Source organism: Desmodus rotundus, chromosome 11 (assembly GCF_022682495.2).
Source record: "Desmodus rotundus isolate HL8 chromosome 11, HLdesRot8A.1, whole genome shotgun sequence".
Lineage (NCBI taxonomy): Eukaryota > Metazoa > Chordata > Mammalia > Chiroptera > Phyllostomidae > Desmodus > Desmodus rotundus.
The window spans coordinates 81,305,410-81,322,690 of NC_071397.1; the positions used below are offsets into that span (position 1 = coordinate 81,305,410).

Genomic DNA, 17,281 nt, shown 5'->3' on the forward strand with positions numbered 1-17,281 from the left:
CAGATTGCTTTATAGCTCAGGAAGGGTGGCCACAGGCAAAACACAGGTTGGGGCCGACCTTGGTCTGCACCATCTGGGAAACCCCAGGACTAGAGTACCCAGTGTACAGCTACAGACCACATCCAAGCAACACCACTCTGCCCCTGCACAGATGATCCTCCAAGGAGGGCAGAGAGTGGTGGTCAGTGGTCACAGCCAATCCTTGCCCCTGACTAGCCTGGGTAAATCCCTCCTGTAGGCCTGCCAACAGCAACCAAGACTCAACTATAAGAGGAAGGTGTACTCAGCCCACATGGAAGGCACAATTCAAGCACCCAGCTTGGGTGATAGGGGAGGCTATGTCACTGGACCCTACAGGACACCTTCTCTATTAGGCCTCACTAACAAGACACAGAGTCAAAGCAGATCTCCCTAATACATAGAAACAAAGACAGGGAGGCTGCCAAAATGAGGAGACAAAGAAGCATGGCCCAAATGAAAGAACAGATAAAAACTCCAAAAAAACCCCACAATTAAATGAAATTTAATTGTTTCAAATTACTTCAAAACACTGGTTACAAAGATGCTCAAGGAGCTCAATAAGGACCTCAGCAGCATAAAAAAGATCCAGTCAGGAATGAAGGATACACTAATTGAAATAAAGAACAATTTTCCAGGAAACAACAGTAGAGTGGATGAAGCCAAGAATCAAATCAATGATTTGGAGCATAAGGAAACAAAAAACAACCAGTCAGAACAACAAGAAGAAAAAAGAATCCAAAAAAGTGAGGATAGTGTAAACAGCCTGTGGGACAACTTCAAGTGTCCCAACATTCACATCATAGGGGTACCAGAAGGAGAAGAGAAAGAGCAAGAAATTGGAAATCTATTTAAAAAAAATAATGAAAGAAAACTTCCTTAATTTGGTGAAGGAAATAGACATGCAAAGCAAGAATAACAGAGTCCCAAACAAGATGGACGCACAGAGGCCCCCTCCAAGACACATCATAATTAAAATGCCAAAGGTTAAAGATACAGAGAGAATCTTAAAAGCAGCAAGAGAAAAGAAGTTATTTACCTACAGGGGAGTTCCAATAAGACTGTTAGCTGATTTCTCAGAAGAAACTTTGCAGGCTAGAAAGGATTGGCAAGAAATATTCAGTCATGAAAAACAGGGACCTACAGCCAAGATTGCTCTACACATCAAAGCTATCATTTAGAATCCAAGGACAAATAAAGAGCTTCCCAGAAAGGAAAAAAAAAACTAAAGGTGTTATCTCACCAAACCATTATTATATAAAATGTTAAAGGGACTTACTTAAGAAAAAGAAGAGGATCAAAACTATGAACAATAACATGGTAATAAATACAAATTTATCAATTGAATCTAAAAAACAAACTAAGCAAATAAGAACAGAGATGGAATCATGAATACAGAGAGTATTTTGATGGTTACCAGATGGAAGGGGGTGTGAGGTAATGGGTGAAGAGGTGAGGGGATTAAGAAGTACAAATAGGTAGTTACAGAATAGCCATGGGGATGTAAAGTACAGTATAGGAAATGGAGTAGCCAAAGAACTTATACACATGACCCATGGACATGAACAATGGTGGAGAGATTGCCTGAGGGAGTGGGGGTGCTGGGTGGAGGGGGGGCAAAGGGGGGAAAATCAGAACAACTGCAATAGCATAATCAATAAAATATAATTTTTTTTTATTGTTATGCAATTACAGTTGTATGCCTTTTCTCCCCATCCCTCTACCCCACCCCAGGTGAACCCACCTCCCTGAATATAATTTTTAAAAAAGCAGACAGAGAAACTAACCCAATTTTTTCTAGGGGAGGCGGGGCAGATAGGGGATGCTAGGTTTATAGCTTTGCTTTAGCTGTAGTGTTGCAGAGCAAAGGCAAATACCTCCAGGGGGCTTTGGTGACAGCTCCTGTTCCCAGGAGGGAGATCTGACCTTGCCTAAGACCAGTTTTCTGTTGACTTAAGTTCAGGGACGAAGGTTGCTCTGTCCTTGAATTTTCTTGAATGAGTGCAGCTCCCACTTAGAAACAGAAACATTCGTTTTGATAAATAAGGGTTCTCAAACCCTGTCTATACATTATGATCACCCCAAGTGATGCCTGAACCCCACTTACAGAAATTTCATGTTAACTCTCTGGGAAGAAGCATGGGCATTGGTATTTTTTTACCCTCCTCCTAACCCCCAGCATGATTCTACTGTGTAGCTTATTTTAAAAATGTGGGTTTAGGGTTAGAGTGGGTAGATCAGCAGTTGGTCAGCCGTAGCGTGAACTTCAGCATTCATAAGGTCCCCAATGGAGCATCATTCAAACCCTTACCTGTGTAGGTGAAGGCAGTTATTTGGGCAGATAATGTGGGGGAAATGGAGATGACTTTCTGCCATTATCTCTGAGCCCCAGGATTTAACAAACCTCTTTGATCATCTTGGAACCCTTTCATTCTGGAATAACAGATCTCTTTTCTGGCGTCATATGGTTGTTTGGGATGGAAAAACTTCACATTCCGGCTCTCAGATATGAACTTCTCAGGACAGCCCTGAGGTAGTGCAGTGACCTGGTTGTTTATCATGGTTTGGACATACGGGTGGAGGCCCTGCTGCTGTCTTTGGCAAAGAGTATGGGACCAAAGAAGATAGCCTAAAGTTGGGGTCTGGTGTAGCATCTCTGCTACACTTAGGCACAAATATTATCCCTACCGGTTAACTTTGCTCAGTGCCAGCAGTGAGAAAGGCAGCTCAGGGGGGAACTTGAGTGAATGTACATTGTATACAATGCTGGCAGTAGACACATGAGCCAAAGGGTAGGGTGGACATACTCTAGAATGAAAAAATCTGTTTGCAGAGGCTGAGGGTAACATTAGGCCACAGGTCACAGACAACACTGTTCTCAACTCCTTTTGTGCAGTGCTGGGGGGCAGGGGGGGCTGGTCAGCTGGCCTCCTCCGGAGATGTCTGCTCACACAGGAGTCAGCCTGGAGCCGTGGATAGGTGGGCTAACCATACTTGCATTTGTTCTGCAAAGCTATGGGATGCCTTCGTTTATTATAGGCTGTACTTGGAGGCTTGAAGACAGATCTGTGGTTCAACCAGAGAAAGGTTTTCCGCTTAGGAGTGGAGGCCAAGACACCTAGTTTTTTAGAACAGCTCCTAGCTGGTCTCCCTGCCTCCAACCCTTGCCCCTCAAAACTCCATTCCCCAAACAACAGCCAAAATGATCACTTAAGAATCTGAGTCAAAATCGTGTCTTCTCTACTCAAAAACTTTCTATGACACCTCTATTCAGAGTAAAAATCAAAGTTGGTACCATGACCTCTAAGGCCCTTTGGGATTTGTGCTCCCTCCCCTGCTACTTCTCTGACTTCATCTCTTAACTTGCCTGTTCCCTCGGCTCCCGCCAACCTCACCTCCTGAAATATGCCATATTCCTACCCCAGGGCCTTTGCACTTGCCAGCATGGGTATTTCCCTCTCTTGTTCTCTGCTGTATCCTCAAGAGCCTAGAATGATGGGTGGTGATCAATAACTAGTTCTTTGTTGAAAACAAATTTAAAAAAGGGGGCATTACCCCAAACCATACAATTACTGCATACCAGTAACAGCGGGAACTGAGCACTGACCGCGCGGCCCACATTCAGGTGTGCCGGGCTATCCTGACTGGAGGCTTGTTGTTTCGCCGATGCCACAGGAGACAGACAGTTGTATGAGCTCTGCCTCCCGGACAACTCTAGTGGTGAGTGGTGGGGGTTAGGAGCAGCAATGAAGAGCTGGGGCTGAGCCACTCACTATACTTCTGGCTTCAGGATGAGTTCTGTGAGTTCACTGGGCCACACCCCCTCAAGCCCCCATGGCCTGAGACTGTGGAGCGTCACAGTGCTGGGATGAACATTGTGTTTGGTGCTCAGCCCTCACTACCCTAATTTGCTTGGAAGGACCTACTTCTCCCTCAGTCTCAGTCTACATGTTTCAAGTGAAGCAGGTCCCTTGGAGTTGATGTTGGCAAACCACTGCCAAATCCTGCATGCCACCTGTTTTATAAAGTTTGTGAGCTAAGAATGGATTTTCCATCATTAGACAGTTACAAAAAATCAAAAGAACAGTATCTCATGATATGTGCAAATTATGTACAATTTCAATTTCGGTGTCCATAAATAGCTTTTTATGGTGACGGAGCCATGCTCATTCATTTATATGTGGCTGCTTTTGTGCTACAATGGCAGAGTTGCGTAGTTGTGACAGAGATCACATGGCTGGCAGGGTCAGAATTATTTACTCTCTGCCTCTTTACAGAAGAAGTTGCAGTGCGTAGTTCAGTGCAAGACCCAGTATTTGACCTCTGGGCCTTTGAGCAACTGAGGAAGCTGGCTGTTCCCTCCGCTGTCACAGGTGAGAACTTGTGATCTCAAGATCCATCAGGCAGACCCTAAGGATGAGGTCCTAATCAAGTTCGTCTGAAGCTACGCTAGCTCTGGGGTTTCTGGTTGTGGGAATCAGTGCATTCTTTGTAATCTTAAATGAGCTAGAATTGGCTTTTGTTGCTTGCAGCCAAAGAAACTTCACTGATAAAATTCTTTGGAATAAATCCTACTCCAGGTGTGGAAAACAGAATTAATTAGTTCCCAAGAGTCTGGCCTTAAAGTGGAAAAAGGAGCTGCTTGGCAGGAGACAGGAAATCTGTCTTAATAGCACCCACTAAGACCCAAATTTGTGCTGGAGGAAATCTTAGAAGTTCAGAGATGCAATTATGTCTAAGACTAATTTTACAACACAAATCTGTGTCTTCTTTAGGTCTAGATCCTGGGACACTTCGGGACTTACAATTTTATATTCTCTTATTGGAATTACTCATAAGTATGATTCATCTCTTATAGGTGCTTCAATTTTTATGTACACAGTAGCAGCACTAATGAATTTTTTAATTCAAATGAAATGCACAAAAGTGTTCAGGAGGGAAAAGCATCATAATATGTTTCATTATTCTATTTGGATTGAGTTTTCAAAACATCAGACATTATCAAACACAGACTCATTATCAAATAAGAATATAAATACACGTAACATTTTGATTAAAATGTTTTTAGAAGTATAAATCTGTTTTCCCCTCTTAATGAGTAATCCCATGCCCAGCCACTTATACTTCGAAGTTGCTTTCTGCTCGATGTCTCAAGGAAAGGAGATAACACGGAAGAAAACAGAAAAAGACAACAACCCCCAAACCTCCCAGTTCCAAGAGCCTCTCTGGCAAAACTCCCACCTTTAGAATAATAGAGAATCTCTGGGTGTAGACACATATTTGAGAGGTGCACCATGGCGGAGTGCTGGTTTCCACTTCTGGAGAGGAAAAGATTCTTGGGAGTACATGTAGGAAAGGAGTAAAAGGAAGCAGAGGATGTGATGAGAACACTAATAGGTGGGCCCCAGTCCCGCCTCAGACCTCTGACTCCCTGGAGGCCTCGCAAGAGTCTCTCCTTCAGATTGTGGGGGCATACCCCATCCCACCAGAATCCCTGCTAGCTGTACGTGAGAATGTTTCTGCGCTTGTGCGGGCCTCCCCCATGGGGTATATGGGCTGCACCACCACGCACAGGCCGGAGTGGCTCTGGGGGCAGCTGACAAAGGCTCCCTAGTGAGGGTGCTGGGAGAGAAGACAGGTCGCACCCCAGGGCCTGCATCTGTATCCTCCCTTTCTCCCTCTGTGTTACAGAAGAGACCCAGGGCTCTTCCTTGGCAGAGACCCAGGGAAGTGGCAAAATTCCTGGACAGTGTTGGGAGACAGGAGAGTCCTAAATTTACTGAGTAGAATTTTCACAACCTCTTACCCATGCAGCGGCATCAGGGCTTGACGTAGAAATTAGGGTGAGTCATAAAAATAAATTTCTCACACACTTGAGTTTATGGATGGAGACCGATGACCTTCTAGGTCAGATATATTTGTCTCCATTAGTGTGGCAAATCAGGACTTGACTTCACTCCTCAGTCATTCCAAATGCAACAGCTAAATTTTGACTGCACTCCAGCAGCCAACAGCAGGGAAGTATCAGAACAGGTTATCTGTGTTTCGTGTCGCTTGATTTTACTGCATTGCCATACATTGTTCATTTGGAAGAATTTCTTTTTCTTCATCTGTTTTTTTCTTTCTTTTTCTTCATTTGAATATGAAGTCTATTCTTTTTTTTAAAAGATTTTATTTATTTATTTATTTATTTTAGAGAAGGGGAAAGGTAGGAGAAAGAGAGGGAAGAAACATGTGCTAGAGAAACATAGAGTAGTTGCCTCTCGCACGCCCCCTACCAGGGCACCTGGCCCACAACCCAGGCATGTGTCCTGACTGGGAATTGAACCCACGACCTTAGAGCCCACAGGCTGGCACTCAATCCACTGAGCCACACTAGCCAGGGCTGAAGTCTGTTTTTGAGAAATGGTGAATCACTGGGTTTCTTTAGGAAGGCTTGAGAGAGATTTTTATTTTCTTCAACATATAACTAATAAAATAATAGAACAAGCAGACGTTCATCTTTTATAGTTGTTTTCCTCTAATACTCGTACATAGCAAGTTTTGTGGAAATATGAGCATAACAACTGTGCTGAATAATGCTCCTTCGACCACACAAAGCACAATATGATTATTCTATTTCTAAAATCTCCGTTCTGGAAGGATGTTGTTCTCATTCTTCATGTGGGAAAAAAGCGAGGTGGGAAAATAGAGAAAGCGAACTATGATAAAAGCTTTTCGCTGGTAACACAGAATGAGGCCCTTGATGCCATGGCCCAAGGGAAGGTGTGAGTGCTACATAAGTCAGTGGTTCTCATCCAGGCACTAATTTGCACACCAGGGGGTATTCAGAAATTTCTGGAGACATTTCGGCCCTCACAGCTGGTGGGGTGGAGAAAGGGGAAAGGTGTGCTACTGGAATCTAGTGGGAAGAGGCCAGATGTGTTGCTAAACATCTTGGAATGCAGAGGAACATGTTCACTCCTCCTCCAGGAAATAATTATCTGGCCCAAAATGTCAATAATAATACCAAGAGTGAGAAACCTTCCTATTAAGGAGAGGTCGTAAGATTTGAGCTACTTAAGGGGATGGGCAGGGCTTTTAAAGATTGAGAAGAGATATGTGGACATTCATTGAAAACGAAGGAAAAAGAGGAAAGTACCTGAGTTGTTGAACAATTCTTTTATATTTGAGGCAAATTTTAAAGAGAGACTGCTTTAACAAAGTGTGTTGTTACCAACTTTTTAAGGAAAGGATAAAATTCCATGAAATCAATATTATGGCTATTAGAAGAAAAAAAAACAAGACCACAATTATGTTTTATAATTTGTCTTGCTAATTTTTCCTGCTATACAGCAATGTTTTCATGTACTGAGCAGAGATAATGTGTGATCAAAAATATGGAACTGAGAAAGCATGATTGTAAAGGCCAATGAATGCCAGGGGAGAGGTTAGTCCTGGGCCAGGTGAAAAGGTCTCCAGTGGTGGATTAGAGTTTGCATCCACTTCCCATGTGTGTATCTGTGAGTGTCCAAATTTCCCCTTTTATAAGGATACCAGTCTCATCGAATTAGAGCCCACCCTAATGACTTTATATTACCTTGACCAACCATATCTGCAGTAACCCTATTTCCAAATAAGTGCACATTCTGTGGTATTGGGGGTTCGGAATTCAACAATGCTTAACAGGAGGTTTGAGTAGAGGAGTAATAATTTCTGGATTGTTTTTCTACTGGCAGCATTGCACAGGTTTCTTTCTTTCTTTTTTCTTTTTAGGAATCTTAGTTACAAGAAAATGCTGCAGTAAAGGCAAATGGGACAGAGTCTTAAAATATTTATGAATTTATTTTTTTCTTGTTGTTGGGATAATGTAAATGTAAACACAACTACAACATTGCAAAACACAGAAAGTGGAATTCTTATTATATTGCTCCACAGGAAGAACCTATTTTAGCCATAATAGGCACATCTTTATTTAAATATCTATATAGGAATGTATACTTTTAATAAAATAGAAATCATACGCTATACACTGTTCTCCAATTAGGCCTCTTTTTTTCCTTTCTTTTTTTTTTTTTGAAGTACATTTTGGACATGTTTTTATATCAGTGCATAAAGAGCTACTAATTCTTTTTTATTGATTACCTAGTATTCCACTGAATGTGTATGCCATATTTCTTTAACCAATCCCCATCGAGGACCATTTGGGTTATATCCCTGTTCTTAGTTTTGTAAGAAATGCTACAGCGAATGTCATTGAGTAGGCATCTCTGTACACTGCGGCAAGTGTTTCTTACTGAATATATTTCTAGAGGTAGAATTATTGAGCCCAAAGCCAAGAGCGAGGCCACGTTAAATGATAACAGCCTTGGCTGGTGTGGCTCAGTGGATTGAGTACTGGCCTGCGAACAGAAAGGTCGCTGGTTCAGTTCCCAGTCAGGGCACTTGCCTGTGGTGCAGGCCACGTCCCCAGTTAGGAGCATGTGAGAAGTAACTCTTTCTCTCTCACCCAACAGTGTTTCTGTCTCTCTCTGTCTCCTTCCCTTCCCCTCTCTCTAAAAATAAATAAATAAAATCTTAAAAAAATTGTAACAGACATTTCTTGCCATGTAAAAACATTGTATCAAATTTTTTTTCCCACTAAAAATCAGATTGGTAATCCCTACATTAAAAAAATAAGTAGATAAATTGATACTGTTTTAATGATTCCTATATTAATAAAATGATAGTTACCATTGCTTTATTAATATATACTTATTTTTCCTTCATAGAGCTTTTGGGCCTCTTCCCAGAATGAAGTTTGTCATTAAATGCTGATTGCATCGCTATCAAAATGTTCAATTTAATTCATCTGTGTGAATGTTTACCATGAAAATTACTGCTCTTAGAACCTACTACTTTACTTTCAACTTCTTAAAGTGAAAAAAAATGTATATTAAACCAATAACATTTGATAACTCCTTAAAATGCACAATCCCTGAGAATCAGCATATAGGCCTTGAAAACTCAAATAGTTTGTATACTTTTTTATGGGCGTCTTTCTCAGCCCCTAGATGTGTGAGTTTCATGCCAAGTGTGAATTTCTTCCTAGTGTTTTGTTTTGCTGGAGCCAAGAATCATGTCTTGCCAAAGGACTTCTAGTGAATATAGTCTTGTGTAATAATGAGGAGTCCAGATCACGGAGGAGGTCTGGCTAGGACTCTTATGAAAGGTTACTGTCATCCCCAGTCATAATTCTGGAAAACAATTTGATATATGGACATTGAAGTTGTACCAGGCTATTCCACCAACAGAATGGAGGTCGGCTGTGGAGGCACAGGGACTGGTGAGACTCGCAATCCTGAGGTCTGGCGTTTGGTTTCTGGGGGCTAGTCAGAGGATACAGAGTGCCCGACCCAGGGCTGAACCTCAGACAGGGCGGAGAACTGGAGGCAGGGGAATAAAGAGCCAGTTTGGGTTCTCATCCTGGAGGCCCGTTACCATTACCACATCAGGAACTGGACAACAGGAACCAAACAAACTGGAGACCAGGGGAAGGATTTAGGCTCTGGCAACAGTTCATGAAACTTCACATCCAATGTCTGACTTTTCTGATTTACTTATTGAGGTATTGACGTCGTGTTTTTCCATACAACAGTTTTCTGTGCCAACAGAGCGATGGTAGAGTACTTCCTAAAACAAAACTCTACTATTGTTTCTGGGAATTTCTTCTAAATTGTACCCAATGCCCACTCTCTATGTTTTGATGATGGTGTTTCTTTATCTTCTTAGAAGGTAAATTCTAATGAGCTCAGCAAATAGTAGAACTTACATTTCTTCCAAAATGGTTGTGAAATTGTTGTTGAGGGAAATGTGGAGGGATTGTAGTCATCCCGTCAAGCTACTAGAAATAACAACCAAATTCATCCACAGCTCTTGTGAGATACCAGTAACAGCAAGAGGGGTCTCACCTTCAAAGATGTAAGATGTGCACCTATGTCCTGTTGTCACTGACATGTGGTAGTTGAACCATTGTTAGTGCTTAGATGCTATCAATTGGTAGTGTCAGTTTAGAGTTTTTTCTTTTTTTGTTTTTTGGATTTTAATAGTTTATTTTTATTGTGTTTTTTCCATAGCCATTTATCTCCCTTATACCATTTTCCACTTCCACCCACCCTCTCCCCCTGCAATCACCACACTCTTGCCCATGATCATGAGTCCTTTTTATTTTTATTTTTTTCTCAATCCATCCATGGCCCATCCCAAGCTATCAGTCTGCTCTCTATCTATGAATCTGTCTCTGTTTTGCTTGATAGTTCAGTTTGTTCATTAGGCTACATGTGTGAGTGAAATCATATGGTATTTGTCTTTCTCTGACTGGCTCATTTCACTTAGCATAATGTTCTCCAGGTCCATCCATTCTGTCATAAAGGGTAAAATTTTCTTTTTCTTTTTTTATGGCTGAGTAGTATTCCATTCTGTAAATATACCATAGTTTTTTATCCACTCATCTACTGATGGACACTTGGGCTACTTCCAAATCTTGGCTAGTGTAAATAATGCTGCAATGAACATAGGGATGTTTATATTCTTTTGAATTAGCATTTCAGGTTTCTTTGGATAAATTCCAGAAGTGGAATTGCTGGATCAAAAGGCAGTTCCATTTTTAATTTTTTGAGGAAACTCCATACTGCTTTCCATAGTGGCTGCACCAATCTGCATTCCCACCAACGGTGCAAAAACTTTCCTCTTTTTCAACATCCTTGCCAGCACTTGTTGTTTGTTGATTCACAAACCACAAAAGACCCACAGAGCAAAAGCGATCTTGAGAAAGAAGAACAAAGTTAGAGGAACCACGCTACCTAATATCAAACTGTACTATAAGTCCAGAGCAATGCAAACAGCATAGTACTTGTATAAAAACAGACACATAGATCAATAGAACAGAGAGCCCAGAAATAAACCCACACCTTTACAGTTAATTCATATTTGACAGAGGAAGCAAGCACATACAATAAGCTAAAGATAGTTTATGCAATAAGTGGTGTTGGGAAAATTGGACAGATATGTTCAGAAAAATGAAACTAGGCCACCTTCTTATACCACACACAAGAGAAAATTCAAAATGGATTTAAAACTTAAATATTAGACTTGAAACCATAAAAATCCCAGAAGAAAACAGGCATTAAAATCTTAGACATTGCTCATAGCAATATTATTTCTGATATAGCTAGGGGAAACAAAAGAAAAAATAAATCAATGGGACTACATCAAACTAAAAAGTTTTTTCACAGCAAAGGAAACCATCAACAACATAAATAGTTTTCTCTTTCATAAAAATTATATTAAGAACACATTTAATGTTTATGTGTAGCATGGTATTTAATCTTTTTAATTTCGTGATTAATTTCCATATTTGTTGTAATAAAAATCATCTATATTATTTTTACTTTTAGGAACTTATTTTTTGTGGCATAATATAAAATGAATTTCAAAAATGTTTTATGTGCACTTGAAAAGTACATTGAATTTGATTTACATAAACACGTCTACCTTCTTGGTTAGGCCAAGTTGGATCACCATTATTTTTCTTTCACTCAATTTATCATTGAGAGAGATGACTTAGTCTCCCACTTATATATATTTTGTGTGTTTCCATGTGTTTCTTTATATTTCTTGTCTTTTTAAAGAGAACATTTTGCTATTATTTGGTACATTAATATACATGAATGTTGGGTCTGTGCTGTTGATTGTCGGCTTGTTCTGAAGGGCCTGTGCCGTACCGGGTGCTTTCTGACTTGCATACAGCATTGGCTGATACCGCTCATCATGACCCTGCCTTCCTTCCGTCTGCATTTGCCAGACAAGTGCTTGTGGGTTCTTTTACTTCCAGGTGTACTGCCACTTGGTTTCAAACTTAGCTTTTCAGTACACCATGTCTTACCATGAGATGTCATTTGATTCTTTGTTACCATTCCATTATTTTCTCTAAAGGATGCATATTCTCAGGTTTCTAGTGGGTCTTTCTACACTGTAAAATAGTATACACAGTGCATTAGTTAGACTGTACATGAATTGTTTATTTTAAACAACACTTATCCGTTCATACCCTTGACCCCTCACCCTCTCTCACAACACTTTTCCTACTTAGATGGGTCATTGTACCTTGTACATCAGCTTGGTCCATCAGGTCCTTAGCTGACCTGTGACCACCATAGCCCAGTAGTTCAATCTAAGTTCTACATCCAAGTGGATTCACTGCTTGCTGCCATCACTTTTGCCACAGATTTTCCTTCCTTTTATTGATTGACTGAAATTTGTTTCTTTAAGAAGTATTCAGGGGACTACATTTCCTAAATTCATCCATGTTTAAAATGGTCTCTTTGTGCCTGGACAGTGCCGTGACTATACTAATCTCTTTTTCTTTTTCAAAGACAGCAAATAAGTGTACATGTGATTTTCTCTTTCTCCTATAGCTTTTATTTCTCTCTAGTCCTTTTAAACTCTTTTGGTTTTGCTCAGTGTTCTTGTCACAAGTGTATGTTCGTGATAGTCTTTCCTATAAGTCAGCCGGGTACCTGCCCAGCTAGCTGCCTGCTGTGCATCCCGGCACCAAGGCACAGACAAGAGTCACACACAGTAACTATGCTGGTCACTCAGCTTTGGTGATCTCCAAGGGCGACCAGCATGACGTGGAGCAGCACTCGTGTGTGTGGAGCTCGGCTGTCTCAGCAGTGGTCTGGAGCCTGCCTCAGTTATACCTTGAAAGTGGTGTTCTCCACCCTTCTGGGTCTTTTGATAAGTGTCTTGGCACTCCTGATGCCAAGTGGGGAATTTGTCCAGGAGCCTATGGGTGGTACATGGCTGTTCTGCTTGGCACCCATGACGGCAAGTGGGGACTTTCTCCAGAAGCCTAACTGTGGGTGGTCCCACTTTCCAGATGTGGCTATTCTGATCGTGTGTGCGGATGTCTTAGGTGTATCTCCTTGCCAGATGTGTCTGCTCTGACTTAGATAGTTTCCCTCTTGAACCAAAGTGTCCTGGCTGACTGGCAGCCATCCTGGTTGACATGAGTGACTCCACTGTGTTTTATATACTTTATGCTACCTTGACCAGACCAAGGCCATTTTATTGGTCCTGCTCTCCACAGTTCTCAATCTTGCCCTTCATGACCTTGATTTTGTTTTATCCGTTCTCCTTTCTATTGCTTCCAAATGTGCCTTTTATTTTTGTGATGGTCTTATTTTTCCCTTCCATTCCCCCCATTCCTTTCAGTATTTATGGATGCCACAGTTTCATTAAGTTCCCTGTTATCCAGGAGAACTGATTAAAGTCTTTACCCTCTGCACGGCAATATATTTGAGGTCTGTGCTGTGGATTTGTTGGGGGGGGGGGGTTGTCCTATTTTTTTCCCTATCTTTTTCTTAGAGTGCTTTTGTTTCAACCCAATGCTTGTTCATTTTTTAAAAAACTTAATGACTAATCTATAAATGGGGTGGTTCTTCTTCTCAGAAATTAGTTGAGCAATAGAGTGGCACTACTTTTATCCCAATCTGTCTCCAAAGTGATTATTTACAATGGTTCAGTTAAACCTCTTGCCCATGTTGCTGCTGAGCTGTTGGTCTTTTCTGACTTGGAAAACTCTTTATTAAGGAGATAAACACTTTGTCATGTTACCAATTATTTCGCTAAGTTGTTTTGCCTTTTGATTTTTTTGTCAATGGAATTCTTTGTTTGCTACACAAAAACTTAAAAATTTTATGTGATCAAATTGCTTAATCTGAAGATAATTATAACTCTCAAATTCTACTAAGTTGGAACAGACACTAATGTGGAGTGAGAATAGGGTGCGGGTTAGCACAGATGAAAGGATACTGGATTGCAAGCCAGATGTGGATTATAGATACATTAATGTTATAGTTACAGAAATTAAGCCAGTTGCTTGATTTCTTTGGATTTCAGATTTGTTATCTACAAAATGATTAGGCTTTTACTAGGTGTCTACTAAGCCCCTCCCAACTCCATGTGTTGACCAGTTTTGACTTGATGTAATGGGAAGCATTTGACAACAAATTTTTTCTTCTTGGACAAACATCTTTATTTAAGAAGTCAAAAAAATAGACAGGGGGAAAATTATGGTAGTAACTTCACCCGAAGATATAAGACCAAACTTAGAATTACTTGTGCAAGTTATTCAGGATGGAACAAAATTACTCAAGTGCTCATGATTAGCATAGAAAATATGTGGTTATATTAATTGCTTTTCGATTGACATTTACTCATTCACAGTTAAGATCCCACACTTGTTAAAGTACAAGAGACCACTCCTGCCCCCTCCGGTGTACAGCTAGGAGTGCAAATGTTAATATGATACAAGCTTTTCTTTGTTTACAACTCTAAAATTGCCTTACAACCTTTTACTTGCACAGATATCAACAAGTTCATTTCCAGGCATGTCCAACCTTTCGGTGTCCCCTGACCACACTAGAAGAAGAAGAGTTGTCTTGGGCCACACATTAAATACATCATAATATGTAATCACACACACAAAAATCTCATAATGTTTTAAGTAAATTTATGATTTTGTGTTGGGCGGCATTTGTAGCCATCCTGAGCTGCGTGTGGCCCACGGGCCACAGGTTGCACATCTCTGATTAGTATACAGTCTAAGGGAAAGGAAATAAAATAACACAGCCTGGCACTTTGGGCCCAGTCTCTCATTTTACAGACATGGATCCCGGATTCCAGAATGATAGCAGGATCACTGTGCCCAGTCTCAGACAGGGGTAGGCATGTGGCATTGGGCACTGCAAAAGCTGTTTGCTTCAGCTTCTTGAGTAATGCTATGCATAGTGCCTATACATTTTTATAACATGTTTTGATGTATAGGTAAGCCCATGTACCTGCTATCAACTTCACTCTCCACTGCAGATGCTCTAGTTTTAAATCTGTCTTCCAAATCCTGACAATGACACTTGGTTCAGGACTGTTACATCAAGGTCAAGCTCTCTGAATGAAGAAGTCAAAAGCTTATATTCAATTTTTAAAATAAAGGTATTTCAAGGTTATGGATAAAGAACTCCTTATAAATAACTACTCTTAAGCAACTGTTGATCTATTGGTAATTCTAAGAAACTGAATGTACTATTTTTAACTATACAAGTAATTTTGTTAGGTTTAGATAAGTTGAGACTACAAGTAAAACTTTGCCAGGCTATTTAATCAAGTGACTTACAATGTACACATTCCTGAGTATACCCCATTGTGGTGATATTATTTCCGAATTTTCCTGCATTCCGCTCAAAAGGTGTTTCTTCCCAAGAAACTGGACTTTTCCGTCAAATGCACTGGATCGAATAGGAGAATTGGGTTCATAAAATGGATTCATTGCAAACTTTATGTATAAATCATAGACATCAGTAAAGAAGTTCTTTATTCCATCTTCGTGCCTTATGTCATGAAGCATTACGAATCTCATATGACTTGCAGTAACAAATGCTGAAATGAACCACTCATTGAACTTGTCCACAATTTTCAAGTACATGTTGTTGGACAGCCACATGTTCTCATCTACCTGGTCGAGGGCAGCGTGAGCTATGAACTGGTTCAGATGACGATGATCATCTTTGGATTCTGCTTTTCCAGCTGGCAAAAACTCCATCTCAAACACTGGATCATCATGGTGGCCAACAATGACAAAGTAGAAGCTTCCAGACATTGTCTTCAATATATGGCTCCTGCGCTGAGACGCAGACAACGTAAACATCCAGGGAGTTCCCGCAGCAGCTGCCTGCCGTCCACAGCTTCAGTTCGCTTTGACAACGGATTTAAACTGGTTCTTGGAAGAATGCTAGAAACCACCAACAACAAAAATTTCAGGTAAAAACACGAGGCTAAGTATGTTAAAACCCTAAGAAATACAGACTGAAATCCTATAATAATTCAAATTGTCTGCTGCTTAGAGGACATGGAGGAGAGAAATGACATGTCCTCGTTTTACCTGTGGTCTGGCCATCCAATGGTTGTTCGAATGGGAGGGGAGGGGACATCAAGAGGCCTGGAAACGGCAAACAGGTTTCCCCCAGTTTTTCACTGGCAAAGAGGAAGCACATGGGAACCTGTCGAAACTCGTCCTATAATGTGCTCTGAACACAAACATTTTCTTGTTTTTTTTTTTGTTTTGAGAGTGACAAGTCATTTATGAAATATGGAAGTGACTGGAGAACTCTGAAACTCATGGAGGAGTCTGCAAAGAACTTTCTCACTGTTCAGCTCAGGCAGGAGATGGGGAAGGAGTGGGCGATAAAAGGGAGTTCCCTGCTTTTGCAACTCTTTCTCCTTCTCCCCAATTTGCCACCCCACACTTTTGTTCATTTTATCTCTGTGGTCCTACGTGGTGCTACAATCAGGATGCACTTCTTATTAGCCTTATCTGTGGAAAGGAATGAGACGTTGCATGCATTTGTTCTGATATGATACCGACTCTTTTATTACCATTAAATAAAAGGAAAGTGCCTCTCAGCCAATTTGCATCTTTCACATTTCTTTGTCCAGAACATAATCAGTGGGACAAAATCTCTTGCCTCTGCTCTAGACTCCTTTTATTTTTTTCGTATTTTCTACTGCTATTTGGTACTTAGTCTCACATGTCCATAGTGATAAAGCACCACAGCCATATAATTTGTGAAGATTTTATTTGGTCTTGTTGAAAATTACACAGTCAGAACCATTTCATTAGTATCTGAGATAAAATAAACTTCAAGCCTCACTCAGGGTATATGGTTAGAAATTGAATGAGCTTGAAAACCCATTGTATGTGCACACAGTCGAGACAACCATTTGGGCACTAGACTATAAAATAGCCGGTTTAACAGACTAAATGGAGTAAAAGCATCAGGTTTTTAGATTGTTTGGAATTATCTTAGATGAATTTCAAATTAGGAAAATAATTCACGTGTATTAAAAAACAACTACAATCACTATGCATTAGAGAATATGTATTCATAAGCATTGTAAAGGTGTTTTAATAATGATTTTATATGGCCATATGATGCTAACTATTTAAAAATGCCAGACACTTTTTATTTTTAAAATCATGCAAAAATGTCAACAAACTACTCAAATATAAGCAAAAGCACAGTGCTGCTACCTTAACACACCATTGTGCAAATTTTGCTATCCATCCTCACAGGTTTTGTCTCATGCAGATTTTTTTTTTACATATTTATAGTTGTATTTTCTGTATTTAGTTCTCTACCAAGTGCATTTTCACATTTACTAGGTTTTTACAATGTTGTTTATAATA

At 40.4% G+C, this 17,281-nt stretch overlaps 1 protein-coding gene across 1 annotated transcript; it reads right to left on the reverse strand.

Moving 5' to 3' along the window:
- Positions 1-15,190: 15,190 nt before the first annotated feature.
- Positions 15,191-15,748, reverse strand: LOC112297260 (trafficking protein particle complex subunit 2-like). Its single transcript, XM_024552087.4, has one exon. The coding sequence runs from the start codon at positions 15,740-15,742 to the stop codon at positions 15,191-15,193; it is 552 nt and encodes a 183-aa protein (XP_024407855.2). The 5' UTR covers positions 15,743-15,748.
- Positions 15,749-17,281: the final 1,533 nt, after the last annotated feature.

Excerpts from the sequence above, each read along its gene's own strand:
- LOC112297260 (XM_024552087.4), bottom strand. The coding sequence starts at position 15,742 with ATGTTTACGTTGTCTGCGTCTCAGCGCAGGAGCCATATATTGAAGACA.